Here is a 15,946-nt window from a genome sequence, read left to right as displayed (position 1 = left end):
AAAGATCTTAGTTTCCTACTGGGAGCTCCACAGTCCTTTCCAACTTCGCTATTCTATATTCTTTGCAATGTAAATTTTATTGTTTTAACTTTTCATCCCTAAATGTTTTTAAGCCTTTGCTAATTTTTGATATTGGAAGCTCGGTTGTGAGGTGGGTGGCCTACAGATTGAACAAATAAATAAATTCCGCGACCTCTGAACTGGAGGCTAGGGAATTCTGGGAGTTGAAGTCCAACCATCTTAAAACAGCCAAGGTTGAGATTCTGCTGTCAATTCTGGGGAAAGATGGAATGACACTTCTTCGTCTTCTGCCTTCCTTTCAGTTGCCACTGCTCAGCCAGGGGTTGGTCCTCATGAGCGTCTGTTCTAATGCAGCCCATGGTCATGCAGGGATGCTCATTCACCCTCCCCAGATGTCGTGAATGGCACAACGCCGGGACATCCCGTCGCAACAGCACCTCCTACCCTCACTCTCAGGTAAGACCTTTAAGCTCCACCCAAACGGCTGTCTTTGCCTTACCTGTGCACGGGGTTACTCTCTGGCTTAGCACCTCACCTGCATGTGGCTTAGCACCTCATCTGATAAAGAAAATGATCCCTAAACTTGCAACCATGGAACCAGGCTCATAATATGGGCACCAACCTGGAATTTCATTTCTTTTTTTCATCCAGCTGGCTTTCATGGCGAAGGTGGGACTGGAACTCACAGTCACCTTGTGATTGGCCCAAAGTCATCCGGTCAGCTTTCATGCCTATGGCAGGATTAGAACTCACTACATCCTGGTGATTGGCCCAAGGGTCACCAAGATGACTTTAAATGGCTATTGCAAGACTTCAACTCATGGTCTCTGCTTTCTAGTTTGGTGCCTTAGCCACTAGGTCAAAGTGTCTATTTCCCCTACTCTAACTGGTCTTCTGTTTTCTACTCCAGCCTTACTCCGTGACCAGGGTGGTGGACAAATACTTTTATTTAAAAAATGCAAGGCTTGGAGAAGTTTCTCCATACCATCCATGATAGTTTTGTAGAAGGTCATCAACAGAGAGAGGTTTAGCCCTCAGAACAGAGCTAAAGCGAGGCAAAACTGCATCCCCTTTTGGTTGCCACGATGTAAAAAAAAAAGAGGAGACTCTAGAAAGAGTGCAGAGAAGAGCAACAAAAATGATTAGGGGACTGGAAGCTACTGGAAGTTTTGAAGAAGATGTTGGATAACCATTTGTCTGAAGTGGTGTAGGGTTTCCTGCCTAAGCAGGGGGTTGGACTAGAAGACCTTCAAGGTCCCTTCCAACTCTGCTATTCTATTCCATTCCATTCTATTCTATTCTATTCTGTAGAGGTGTTGTGTAGCACATCAGGCTGGTTGATGGAAGAAGAAAGTGTCAGAGCTGGAACAAAAGTGAGAAGGGACTTTTCATCCTGTGCTTGTAGGCGAGTTGGAGCAAGGAAATGCCCTTTGAAGCAAAAATCTGTGGGAGAACCTTGTTGATGGGAATGGAATCCTCTTGGTGAAAACAATGCATGTTTTCCTTCTTTGGTGCTAAGGATTGGGTGTGAGCCACAAATTCCTGCACTCCCAAGAGAAAACAGACTCCTTAAGAATTCCAGATGCATTAAAATGGAAAAATGCATAAGAATTGAAGTACTAGAGGAGATGTATAAATAATATAATGAGGATTATATAAACTTGATAAATGTGATAAGAGATTATTAACAATGTTAGCGCAAACTGGATCAATATAAATGAAACTTGGTTAAATTTGTTCATATATAATAGAGAAATGTTTACCTAGAACAAGAAAGATATAGATGAAGGTAGAGATAACGATGAGGAGTTAGGCATTTTTTTAATAGATAATGTTTGAACAATATAATAAGGATTACTTAAATTTGAGAAATGTGATAGAGATTACTAATATTTTTATTGTGAATTGGATTAATATGAATGATACCCAGAACCAACGATCTTCACACACAATATAAAAGCATAACTTAAAAAAATATTTTTAAAAAAGAATTCCAGATGTTAGTGTCAGAAGAATAATTTGGGGTTCCAACTGGAACTGGGACTGCGCAAGAATAAATAAAATAAGATCCAGACAGTTGTGAGGAAAGAAGAAATATTCATTTCTAAAAGCAAAACAGTTTGTCCTTAAGGGCGGGCTGCAGAGAAATGGGGAACAGCAGGATATTTTTTATAGAGAGAGTTTTATAGGGTGAGTTCCGTAGGATGAGATGACTATATGCTGATTCTAGGGTGATGCTCGAGAGGCCTGTATAGGTGTGTTTATTCTTGGGAACAAGCAATTCCACTGGGAGGCCTAATTTAATTAACTCTGTTTGTGTTTGCAGACAGTATCCTTTGATATGTGGATTAGGTTTGGGTAACTTATTTGGGGTTCGAGGAAGTTTGCTAATTTTAGTCAATTAAAACTTAGTTTCGGCTTGGCTGTCAATTACTATCTAGTGGAGACACTGATTCTCAAACCGTGGTGGAATCTGTTAATATTTTAAGGGACAATGGAAACAGTATCATGAGTAAATTATACAGTATTTGAATACAAAACATCTCCCTAAACCACATGCCACCGTCATCCCTTCAAAAGTGTGGCATAGAGATGGAAGGGGATCTGTGAATCTCCCACCTAGAACTGCAGAAGTGCAATTTTCAGTAGCCCCAGATGGGATGGTCCATGGAAGTTAGCAAAGTGTGGAGACCCCCCTCCCCCTCCAAAGCACCCCTCTTGCCTGTATGATGGGTTTCAAGAGCATGGGAATTGGAGTCCTGAGCTAGGACAGCAGTAAGGGCCAAGGGAGAGGGTCGCATGTCTTTAAGAGCAGGCTGGAGAAGCAGTTTTGCAGATGAGAGCCAGTGGGCAGGGGCCCCATATTTGCATAGCTACTAAAGATGGACAAATCCCATCCTTTTGCTCCTGTCAGTTATTGATTTCATCCCATCACTCCTTTGAATATTGGGGGAACTAGAAGGAAGGCTGAGAACAAAGAATGGCTCTTCAATTGAAAGCTTTCACTGCATGGATTCCATGACCACGGGGCTGAACATTTCTTCCATCAGATTCCGAGAGCCTCAACCGTTGTTTGAATGGAATAGGATGGAATGGAATGGAATGGAATGGAAGAGAAGAGAAGAGAATAGAATATTGAGAGATTGAGATGCTTTATTTGTATGCCGCCCTTTTCCCTGGGGGGACTCAGGGCGGCTCACAACTCAAGGGGAGGGAGGACAAACAAGTCACAAACATGAGAAAACAATACATCATTAAAAAACACAACAGTCATACAATTCGAGTGGGGTTAAAATCTTTAGCCCCAGGCCTGTCGGGACAGCCAGGACTTAAGGGCTACGCGGAAGGCCTGGAGGGTGGTGAGGGTACGAATCTCCACGGGGAGTTCGTTCCAGAGGGTTGGAGCAGCCACCGAGAAGGCTCTCCTCTGGGTAGTTGCCAGCCGACATTGGCCGGCTGATGGAATTCGGAATAGAATAGAATAGAATAGAATAGAATAGAATAGAATTCTTTATTAGCGAAGTGTCATTGGACACACAAGGAATTTGTCTTTGGTGCAGATGGTCTCAGTGTACATAAAAAGACAAGATACATTCGTCAAAAAGCATAAGGTGCAACACTTACTGATAGCCATATAAGTACTCGGGAATAACAAATAAGCAATCGGGAAACAATCAATATCAATATAAATCCTAAGGATACAAGCAACAAAGTTACAGTCCTGCACTCATAAGTGGGAGGAGACGGGTGATAGGAATGATGAGAAGACTAATAGTAATAGTAATGCAGCCTTAGTGAACAGTTTGACACTGTCGAGGGAATTAGTTGTTTAGCAGGGTGATGGCATTGGGGAGAAAACTGTCCCTGTGTCTAGTTGTTCTGGTGTGCAGTGCCCTATAGCATCGTTTTCAGGGTAAGAGTTGAAACAATTTATGTCCAGGATGCGAGGGGTCTGTAAATATTTTCACGGCCCTCTTTTTGACTCGTGTAGCATACTGGTCCTCAATGGAAGGCAGGTTGGTAGCCATTGTTTTTTCTGCAGTTCTAATTATCCGTTGAAGTCCATGTCTGTCTTGTTGGGTTGCAGAGCCAAACCGGACAGTTATGGAGGTGCCGATGACAGACTCAATAATTCCTCTAGAGAACTGTATCAGCAACTCTTTGGGCAGTTTGAGCTTCCTGAGTTGGCGCAGAAAAAAGCATTCTTTGTCGTGCTTTTTTGTTGTAGAAGAAGACTTCTTTCTACCCATTCCCGATTCCGTAGGGCTACGTCAAATGTGATGTGGGATCTTCATCCCAAGCCCATTTCTAGCGCAGACCCTGCCCCACCTCCCCTTCCCCTCCCCTCCCTCCCTCCTCTCCCTGTGCCTGGAAGATCTCATCCCAAAGGCCGTCCCAACCCCGGTTGACCCAGCTTCCTTTTGCCTGAAAAATGAAAAGTCAAGCGTGACTGTCACACGTCCATGCTTGGGGGAGTTCAAGAGCCTCCTCACCCGTAACATTTAAGCCTTCCTTGCCCGTAAGCAGTTCTACGTTCTCTCCCTTGTTGTCCCCCTCCCCCGCCCCTCCCGAGTCAACATGGCTTGGAAGTTGCTGGAATTCCACCTAGACAAAGCCCCAATTCACGCAGAGAACGGTCGGCTGTCATTGTGCCACCACCTCCTGCAGATTCCAAAGGGGGCAACGCCTGAAGGCAACAAGCAACATCTCTGGGCCCTCCCTGCCCTGCCCTTTCTGTCCCTTCTCCCTTCCCCGTTTCTTCTCAACATTTGTTTTGGGGGGGAGGTTGTTTGGAGACATAGGGAGCTGGCAGCCAGGCAGGGGCTTCCCCATGGAGCTCTATTCCAACTTCTGAATAGGTAAGCCATGGTCTAAGGAGGCTGAATGCCTGCCTTGATCTCCAAAGAAAGCCACTGTGCAGAGATCTGATGTGCCGATGGGGAGAATTGAGAGAAAGGGAGGAGTGGATTGGCCAAATGGATTTCTCTTGTAGTGGTAACGACTGGTAGTTTGAGACGGAAGCTGGAAAACGGCAGACAAGTAATTCAAGAATGTTTGAGTTCAATTATGGTTGAATGGTTGCAGACATTTTGTTTGCCACGATGTAAAAAAGATGTTGAGACTCTGGAAAGAGTGCAGAGAAGAACAACAAAGAGGATTAGGGGACTGGAGGCTAAAACATATGAAGAACGGTTGCAAGAACTGGGTATGTCTAGTTTAATGAAAGGAAGGACTAGGGGAGACATGACAGTAGTGTTCCAATGGCTCAGGGGCTGCCCCAAAGAAGAGGGAGTCAAGCTATTCTCCAAAGCACCTGAGGGCAGGACAAGAAGCAATGGGTGGAAACTAATCAAGGAGAGAAGCAATTTAGAACTAAGGAGAAATTTTCTGACAGTGAGAACAATTAATCAGTGGAACAGCTTGCCTCCAGAAGTTGTGAATGCTCCAACACTGGAAGTTTTTAAGAAGAGATTAAATAACCATTTGTCTGAAGTGGTGTAGCGTTTCATGCCTATGCAGGGGGTTGGACTAGAAGACCTCCAAGGTCCCTATCAACTCTTGTTATTCTATGATGAATTCTACCACGAGGTTCATTCCAACTCTGTTAAATCTGTTTTTAAAAGAGATTGGATAACCATTTGTCTGAAATGCTATAGGGTTTCCTGCCTAGGCAGGGGGTTGGACTAGAAAACCTCCAAAGTCCCTTCCAACTCTGTTCTATTCTAAGTTGATGGAGTAGGTTGAAATGTCAAAATTGACTACACTGCTCAACGAAAAGAACATAAATACTTTGGTTTCCACATTGAAACTGCTTCTGAACTTCATGCTCGAGGTAGAAAAGAATGAAACTTTTATTTGGGGTTTCACAGATTAGACTGATAGACTTTTGTAGAAATGACTGGTTCATAATATTATAGGAAAACAAAAAGTTGTGATTTGTTGTGAATGCCTTATTCTACTGTAACAGGTCGGAAGTCAATGCTTCTTTTTCTTTCCCTACCCTTCCTCATTTTTCTTTGCCCTCTCCCCCTTCCTCTCCACATCTTCTTATTTGCTTTTGTGTTTTGTATTTTATAATACTTTATCATCATCATCTTCTTTTGACGACCCCATAATCCCTTGCGGGGTGGAGTCTGGGCAAACGAATGGAGCTAGCAGAGTGTTTATTGGCCCGATGCCCTTCCCGTCACCAATGCGGAGTTTTGTTCAACAGATACAGTCTCATTGTGCGCACAGAGATAGAAATATTTGTCTCTACCTAGGATCGAACTCACAGCCTCCTGATTGGGAGGCGAGAACTCCACCTGTAGGCTACTGCACCACTCCAATTTATAATACTTTATAACCCAATAAAAATGTTTTTTTTTTAAAAAAGGCTAGTTGATTTCAAGTGAAGAAGGGAGGAATGTCCCATTTCACATTGAGCCTTGACCTGACCTGGCAGCCTGACCTCTGAGGTTGCTTCTGCCGTCCGTCTTCTTTAAAGAATTTGGATTCCGATAAGAGTTCTCCCCTTGGGCTTCGGGTAACTACGATGGTTACAGAGCAAGCTGAGTTAGTCTGCTTGGGCACGTGGAAAATCCCAGGCGAACACAGCAAGATGCACCACAGCTTTGATGTGAATGATTTATAAAGGGCATCTTTTTAAGCCGGAGCTGGCAGTATTTTCTCTCTCTCTCTTTCTCTCTTTTCATAAATCTGTATTGCTTTTGATGTTGTGGTGTATTAAGGGGAGAGGAGCCTGTCAAATCAAGCCTGGCTTGAAATGGGCAAAGCCGGGCAAACTCTTGACAAGGCTAGGCTGCTATTCAGGCTATATATTCAGGGTACATCTCAGTGGAATAAGAAGGAAAGTTTTTATCCGTTACAAATGAGGCAATGCTCCCTAAAATTAGAATAGCGGCTCTGTTAGCATGAAAAGATTTTTGGAACGTGGAGAAATTCTTTGGAACAGCTCTTTTGTCATCTCTAACTCGATCTCTGTCTGGCTGTCTCTCTCTGTTTCTCATCTATATGCATCATCCATCCATCCATCCATCCATCCATCCATGTGTGTATATTCTATTATCTCTATCATTTATCTGTCCTTCTATCTCTCTATAAGGGACGCAATGGCTCAGTGGCTAAGACACTGAGCTTGTCGATCAGAAAGGTTGGCGGTTTGGTGGTTCAAATCCCTAGCTCTGCGTAACGGATTGAGCTCCTGTTACTTGTCCTAGCTTCTGCCAACCTAGCAGTTCGAAAGCACGTAAAAAATGCAAGTAGAAAAATAGGGACCACCTTTGGTGGGAAGGTAACAGCGTTCTGCGCACCTTCGGCATTTAGTCATGTGGGCCATATGAACGCAGAGACATCTTCGGACAGCGCTGGCTCTTTGGCTTTGAAACGGAGATGAGCACTGCCCCCTAGAGTTGGGAACGACTAGCACACATATGCAAGGGGAACCTTTACCTTATCTATCTATATCTACAGTATTTATCATCTTTCTATATATCATTTTTGTATCTATCTATCTATCTATCTATCTATCTATCTATCTATCTATCTATCATCTATCTATCTGTCTGTCTGTCTGTCTGTCTGTCTATCTATCTATCTATCTATCTATCATCTATCTACCATTATCTTAGTTCTCTCTCTAATCTTGTTTCTTTAACCTGTTATATCTATTTATCATATTTCTCTCTCACACACGCTCTCTCTCTCTCTCCATTTCCCTTGCTCTCTTGCTCACTCTCTTTGCATAAAACTATTTCAGGTCTCCAATTAGTAACCATTAATTTGCAGAGTGCAATTGTTCATCTCCCTCATTTTCTCTACGTTTCCTTCCCTGATAAAATAATTCCTTAATGGCCTGTGATAGAGGCATAATGAAAATGTTACAGGTCTGCTTTGAACAAGATTCTTTTTTTTAAAAAAAAAAAGTCAGTCCGTGGTAGGAGACTGTATTGGAGAAGTCCTCCATTTAGCTACCTACCGGATTTCTAACTGGGTTTGTGCTCCTGCAGACTATGGAATATTAGGACAGATAAGGCTGCTCTCAAAAATAAACCTTCCATGAAGAAGTTGATGATGCTTAAATGTAGCCATGCTAAAACACTTGGGACAAAAGAACTGCAGATGGAAGCAGTACTAAAGTATCCCATTTTCTGTGTCACTGGTATTTGCTCTGCAGTAATAATCTCTTTGTAGTGAAATCTCGCTTTAATTGCCAAGAGGAAAAAAAAGATCCATTGCAACTCTCATTGGGAATCAAATCCCAATTGAAACCAACACAGGGTGTCTGAAGAATTCAAACCATTTTTGAGCCCCATTTTTCTCTCTGACATCTTTGGGGGTTTTCCCCCCAGCAGATTAAAAAAAAAAATGCAAGCAGGTAACAGGCGGATGATTATGGTTTGTCGTGCAGTCAACCAGAAATTCAGACTGGATTTGACATTTTAATTCGTCTATTGAGTCTTTCCCAAGGACACTGTGGGCAGATGATGTTTGGTGGTATTAAAAGTACCGTTGCAGGTTATGGGCTGTTCCCAGTGAAGCTGCCTTTCGCAATTGACTGACGGTGATTTTGTCAATGCCGATGGTGTTCCAGTGTTGCTCCAGTTGTTTTGGGATTGTACCAAAGCCACTAATGGTTATGGGTACTATTATTATTGTTATTATACAATTGTATCACAGCGGCCAGTTGTTTCGCTGGACTTGGCATTGGTTACTAGTCGGGCCCCACCCAGGGGCCCAGGACGTCGTAACGTATTTTCGTAATGTGCATGCAGATCCAAGCAGTGCGGCTTTTTGCATTTGACTGATGGTGATTTTGTCAATTTTTAACTGTTTTAAATGTAATTCTAGTGCTTTTGGAATAGCACCCAGTGTGCCAATTACCACTGGAATTACCACTGCTGGTTTGTGCCATAGTCGTTGAATTTCGATTTTTAAGTCCTGGTATTTCACAATTTTTTCATGTTCCTTCTCGTCGACCCTGCTATCACCTGGTATTGCAATGTCTATGATTGTGACCTTATTTTTCTCAATCAGTGTGATGCCTGGTGTATTATGCGCCAGTATTTTGTCTGTTTGTATGCGAAATTCCCATAAGATCTTGACCATCTGATTTTCGGTGACTTTTTCAGGCTTATGTTCCCACCAGTTGGTTGTTGTTTTAATATTATACTTTTTGCACAAATCCACTGGATCATTTGTGGTGCTGAATTGTGCTGCAATTTATAATCAGTCTGCGTGATTTTTTTACAGCAGCTGATTATTATTATTATTATTATTATTATTATTATTATTATTATCATCATCATCATCATCATCATCATCATCGTTATTGTTGTCATCAAATTTATTTTGCTGCCCATCTCACTGTTCAAGGCAACTCTGAGCTGGGAAAGGCTAACATATAAAACCAACAGCGGAAACAGTAGCCCGATGGTAGCCTTTGTTAAAAAAAAAAAAAAAAAGGTTATTGAAATAAAACGTTTGGGAAAAGCAGCTTCTTAGAACAAAATGGCAAATGGGTTGCATCTCTTGCAGTGCTGTTTGCTTTTGAACCTCTTTGGTTAGAGAAGAAATTGGCTACTCTGCTTAAGGGAAAAAAAGGATTTGGTCTGCAGTGATTTGATTCGGGGTGCTTCTCTTTGCGATTGCCGAAACGCACAGAAATCGAAAGTGGGCATTTTAGGGCATGCATGCCCCTGAAATAACATGGTGCTGTGAAATGCGCCAAGATGAAACGGGGAAATGGTACTGTTTGGTGTTTACATTGCCAGACTCCCTCCGTGTTGATCTGGCACAAGGGAGCCTGCCGAGGGGGAAACCAACGCGAATTTGATAAAAGACAGAGTGCAAGAAGCTAACACAGGAGCAGACAGATGGCCAAATGCCCTCCTGAGGTGCCCTTCCCCAATTTTAAAGGCCTACAACACATTATGACACACTTTGAGTGAATGGAAGATGTGCAAAAATCCATTCAGAGCATCTTGGCTTATGACAATCTGGGTCGAAGCTTCAGAATGCAAACTATGAGCTGGGTCAAAAAAAAAGCAATAAGAAAAATAAATACCTCAAAGTGTGTGTGTTCTGTAGTTAAGTAGCAACAAGCTGAATAGAAAATGTGGGGAAAAGGAAAGCCTTCCTTGAGTTGAGGTCAACTGCTGAGGACTTCATGGAAGCATCTATGTAGCTTTTGTGGAAAATGGGATGTGGGACATGGAAGTGGTTTTCTGGTGTCTCCTTCTGGGATGTTTTTTAACACATCCCACTTTAAACTTTGGCCGGGGATGGCCTTCTGTTGAATGATCAACCAGTATCAGACTTGCTCCGTTGTGTGACATCAGCCAAGGATAGCTAAGTGATCCTAGATGGATGGTCTGCACAATAGCTTCCCATATCTTGTTGCTTTTCATTAAAAGGACTTAAAACAAGAAGGTCATATAAGAGAAGATATCTGGGCAGCCATACAGTCATAATGGGGTCCACAAGTTCCATAACTGGAGCCTGATAGTTAAGGACATTGATTCCATAACTTGAAAGGGAAGAGTTTTTTTAAAAAATCAATAGGTAACTAATCTCTTAGCCAGATGGTGGTAGCAGTGATGTTGATGTTGACATTGATGTTGGTATTGATGTCAACGTTGATGTTGATATTGATGTTGATGACATTTACAATGTTGACATTGATGTTGATGTTGACAATGTTGATGTTGATGATGACAGTGTTGACATTGATGTTGACGTTGACAATGTTGACGTTGACAATGTTGATGTTGACGTTGACAATGTTGACGTTGACAATGTTGATGTTGATGATGACAGTGTTGACATTGATGTTGATGATGACTATGATGATGAGTAGGGCTTGTTCTGAGGCATGATACCATTCATTGTGTGGGAAGGAATCTACATTTTGAAAACTACGATGATCTGGGTAGCATAATCATCTCCTGCTGTGTGCACTTTTTTTCCTACATTTCTTGTGAACCAACTTTACTCCAAGCAAATGTTTGCCGTGAGCTGCTGACTCTCCATCACCCCATGAAGTGTACTCCCCTCCCTTTCAAGCACAATTTTGGTTGCTAATATTATTCTGCCTTTCTGCCCATGGGATGCCCAAAGTAACAAGTAACTAAAACTCAAAGAGCTAAATAATCATCAGCCGCAGGGGGGAGCCTGCAAGGTGGCTGTATTAGAGGAGTTGATTGGTATTCTCTCGCAATCTTGGTTTTCCAATTTTTTAATTCTAATTTGCACTTCAGTGTTTTAATACCTGTCATGCTGCTTTAATTGTCCCTGAGGTTCTAGGACAACCAGTGTCACATTCTATGAGAAAGACGGCTACATAAATCTGCTGAATAAATAAATGGCAATTATTTAGGGGGGCGGGGGACAGGATGCCTGAATCAAATTGATTCTGTTCCTTTTGTGCTTTCCCCTTCCTTGATCAGGCTCTCTGTCTTCACACTTAGGTTAAAACAGCCCGCGATGGCACCATACCAGCCAGCCTGAACCAAAAGCCTCCCAACGGTGCTGTTGGGCCCCAGATGACCTTGGAAATGAATCTGTGCTGGAATGAGATTAAGAAGAAATCACACAGCCTTCGGTAAGCGGGATCAAATGTCCCGAATGTAACTTTGCTTCGACGTCTTCTCTTTTCTCTCCTTCCGGGGTTCGACATCTCCTTTGTCTCCTCAGGGCTCGCCTTGAGGCCTTCTCGGATCACAGCGGCAAGCTACAGATTCCTTTGCAGGAGATCATTGACTGGCTTAGCCAAAAAGATGAGGAAATTTCTGCCCAGCTACCACTCCGTGGGGACGTTCTCCTGGTACAGCAGGAGAAAGAGAGGCATACGGTAAGCACCAACAGTCCATGCCAATCCTAGCATCATGCAGAGGATCTGAGAAAGCCAACAGGATCCACGAGGGTTTTTAGTTTAGTTTAGTTTAGTTTTAGTTTATTTGTATGCCGCCCTTTCCCCTAAAGGGACTCAGGGCGGCTCACAACTCAAAGGGAGGGGAAAAACAAATAGAATTACAAAAAACATAAAAAGCCATACATAGTTAAAACACAACAGTCATACCATTCGAAGTGGGGCAGCGAGTCTTTAGCCCCAGGCCTGTCGGAACAGCCAGGATTTAAGGGCTATGCGGAAGGCCTGGAGGGTGGTGAGGGTACGAATCTCCACGGGGAGTTCGTTCCAGAGGGTCGGAGCAGCCACCGAGAAGGCTCTCCTCCGGGTAGTCGCCAGTCGACACTGGCCGGCTGATGGAATTCGGAGGAGGCCTAGTCTGTGGGATCTAATTGGTCTAGTGGAGGTAATTGGCAGTAGGCGGTCTCTCAAGTACCCAGGTCCAATACCATGAAGGGCTTTGTAGGTGACAACTAGCACCTTGAAGCGTACCCAACCCCTCATGCATGTTAAGGGAAAATGATAAAGCAACATATAGCTTTAAAGCAAGAAATAATCCTGTGAGGTATATTACCAGAAAAATATGACAAAGGGGTGGTATATGTAATATTGCATGGGTTGACAGCATTTGCACAATATTGGAAAAATGAGGGAATTCCTACAGATGCAAACATAATTTAAAAAATATTAGACTGTGCGGAAATGGATAGATTAACATTAAAGATAGAAGATAAAGAAGATACAGAATATTTTTTAGTACGGGATTTTTTTTACCAATGGTTAGACAATAAAGGTAGAAATTAGAAGTTGGAAGAATACCACTATGTACAAGTAAATATTATTATTCTTATTATTGTTGTTATGTATAAGTAAATTGACCCAGACAATATGTTTTTTTATTAAGCACTCATGTACGTTAAAGAAAAATATACAAATAAAATTTATATATAGATTAAAAAAAAAGAAGTTTCCAGATATCTATCTCTGATTCCCCCCTCCCCCCAGTGGACGAAAATGCTAAAACAATATTTATTTATTTGTTTGATTTTTATCCCACCTCTTTGGAGATTCTCAATCATCTTGGTCTCGGTTGTCCCTTTTCCCCAAGGCAACTGGGCTTTCTTGTTTTTTTTTTCCTTTCAAAACATTTCGCTTCTCATCCAAGCATCTTCTAAACCGAACTGAACCGAAGAAGCTTTTGGGGTGAGAAGTGAAACATTTTCAAAGGAAAAAAAATAACAAAAACCAGGGAAGTCCAATTGCCTTTTGGAAAAACACCTTTAGGATGCTTTTATCCCAGCTTTACCATTTTTTTTTTATAAATACCAGTAACTCATATTGGGGTTTTTCTTCCATTTGGTCTTCTGGTCACTCAAACAGAAGAAAAGAAGGTTCCCATTGAGGTAGAGCTTAATCAATCCATTAACATTCCTCTGGTGTGTCTTGAGCTCACGATGTCCTCAAGTCCGCTTCCAAAATCTACATTGAGAAGGTTGCAAGGGTGACCCTTTCCAGAGTCCTAAAGCTGCCATTTCTAACTAGTACATAAGATCCAAAAAAGAGTTGATTCAACCAAAGCAAATAGTGAGTTTATAAGGCAGTGTTTCTCAACCTTGGCAACTTGAAGATGTCCGGACTTCAAGTCCCAGAATTCCCCAGCCAGCATTCGCTGGCTGGGGAATTCTGGGAGTTGAAGTCCGGACATCTTCAAGTTGCCAAGGTTGAGAAACACTGTTATAAGGGCTTTTATCTTGTGTATGGACACAGTATTTTCTGGAGTTCCCTTCAGTTCTTCTGGTCTTCTCTCCCTGATGTAGGCCTTCATGGAAGAAGTGAAGTCTCGGGGACCATACATTTATTCCATTTTGGAATCGGCTCAAGTTTTCCTTACTCAGCACCCATTTGAAGAAGTGGAAGATGTAAATCTTGACAGCAAAGGTTGGCACATCTGTTTGTTTTCTCCCTCCGTCTGGCCTTGCACTTTCCAAACATTTTCTCTTATTCTTAACTCCCTCAGAACTTAAAAAGTCTGCCAGCTCAGCAGGGGGGGGGGGGGGATGGGGATGTGTGTTGGCTCGTGAATTGGTCTTTCAACCTAACTTCTCATCTTGAAAAACAATCTCTCCAAACAGTATTAGTGGATACAGTAATGCCTTCCTGCTTTTCAAAGGAATATTGAGCCGTGGTGGCGCAGTAGTTAGAGTGCAGTACTGCAGGCTACTTCTGCCGATCACCGGCTGCCAGCAGTTTGGCAGATCGAATCTCACCAGGGTCAAGGTTGACTCAGCCTTCCATCCTTTCGAGGTCGGTAAAATGAGGACCAAGATTGTTGGGCACAAGCGGCTGACTCTGTAAACCGCTTAGAGAGGGCTGTGAAAGGACTGTGAAGCAGTATATAAGTCTAAGTGCTATTGCTCCTGCTAGTATCTTAGGGAGACCTTTATTAATAGTTTATGGCTTAAAAGCAGGGGTGAAATGCTAGTGGCTCAGACCGGTAGTAAAAAAAAAATGCTACTGGTATTTTCGATGATCAGCTGTGACACACGATTTATATTAGCTAGAATCGTTGGATTTCCTGCTTTCCAGCTAATCTAAATCACGTGGCATAGTGGATTCCCCCCTACACACCGGCTGTTCTACTTCCCTTTGCAGACTCGGAAGGCTTCAAAATGTTCCTTTTTTAGCGCTGTGCGATTGCACCTCAGGTGCGCATGCGCACGCAAAGGGCGCACAAAGCTCACGCTCGGTAGTAGACTCACTGAACCGGTAGCAGGCGTCAGAGGAGGCCACTGCTGCTTAAAAGCCCAGTCCAGCCAAAGTCCTTTGATAGGAAAGGTTGTCCAGAATGAATAAGAACCTTTCTGAAGGAACTGGGAAAATCAAATATTCAAAATTAGGAAGCCTAGTGGATCCAAATTATTGATAGCCAGCTATTCCAGCAACAGTACATCAAGGGTTGTCTCTTGCCTGGGATGCCAGCCAGGTAGCCATGATCTTCCTATGGATATCATTCCATTCCTCTTCTCCAAACCGTCATCTCTCAATCTATCCCTGCTGAGTATGCTCTGTCTTCATTGAATGTTCATTTTTTCCTCTCTGCCCACAGATACTTTCCCCCTTTCCCTTAAATACGTTTTTATACTTCTTCGTATGTGACCTTGGGAAGTTTCTTCTGTATCCATGATACAGACTTCCCATGCACTCATAAATTCAGGAGGCCCCACCATTCATGCAGAGGAAATGTGTACATTTGTGGATGTTAACCTGGAATCATAGTGAAAACAATGCTATCCAACTTTCCTTCCTTCCCATCTCCTCCTCCTTCTTTTTCCTTCCAAAACCTGTTCGCCTTCTATTTTTAATCTACTGCTAATTTATTTATCGCTGAAATTGTGCAACCTCCTGAATCATAAGCAGCATAAAATAGATGCCAGCTGTTGGTTATCACAAGTAGAACAGAGTTATCACCCTCCTCTCCATACTGGTGAGTTTCTGACCAAAATGGTGTATTTCAGAATGTTGAAGTAGATCAGGGGTCTCCAACCTTGGCAACTTTAAGACTTGTGGACTTCAACTCCCAGAATTGGGAGTTGAAGTCCACAGTTCTTAAAGTTGCCAAAGTTGGAGACCCCTGAACAAGAGGACCATTGGTCTGATCCTATAAGTTGTTCTAATGTTCTCCTCTCCACTCTGATGTTTGAAAGTTTATTGGTCTTTTAAAAGAAAGTCTGTTAAAAAAAAGACTTTCTTTTTTTAATAAAAAGTTTTTTGCTTTTTTATTTTCCAACATATGAACATTTCATCTTTCCTTAAACTGTGTGTCGTCTGGGTGCAGATATCTATGTGCAACAGCTTTCTGCATTTACAACATATTTCACATTAATATTAATTCTCTAATCTTAAAATTACAATATATTAAGCAATTGAGCATTATTAACCTATTCATTTTCCTCTTAACGTATCTTCTAATAAAAATATGAAACTAACATTAATGATGATTGTCTTCATCATTATAAT

General features: G+C 42.3%; 1 protein-coding gene across 1 annotated transcript in view; it reads left to right on the top strand.

Annotated features, from left to right (window-relative positions):
• Positions 1 to 369: 369 nt before the first annotated feature.
• Positions 370 to 15,946, top strand: part of DRP2 (dystrophin related protein 2) — a 42,613-nt gene continuing 27,036 nt past the window's right edge. The window contains exons 1-4 of the mRNA XM_032228145.1: positions 370 to 477; positions 11,490 to 11,623; positions 11,716 to 11,872; positions 13,747 to 13,867. Coding sequence (XP_032084036.1) covers positions 370 to 477; positions 11,490 to 11,623; positions 11,716 to 11,872; positions 13,747 to 13,867 — 520 coding nt within the window. The remainder of the gene's footprint in view (positions 478 to 11,489; positions 11,624 to 11,715; positions 11,873 to 13,746; positions 13,868 to 15,946) is intronic.

Source organism: Thamnophis elegans, chromosome 12, assembly GCF_009769535.1.
Source record: "Thamnophis elegans isolate rThaEle1 chromosome 12, rThaEle1.pri, whole genome shotgun sequence".
In the NCBI taxonomy this organism is placed as follows: domain Eukaryota; kingdom Metazoa; phylum Chordata; class Lepidosauria; order Squamata; family Colubridae; genus Thamnophis; species Thamnophis elegans.
This window is presented reverse-complemented; position numbering and strand designations above follow the sequence as displayed.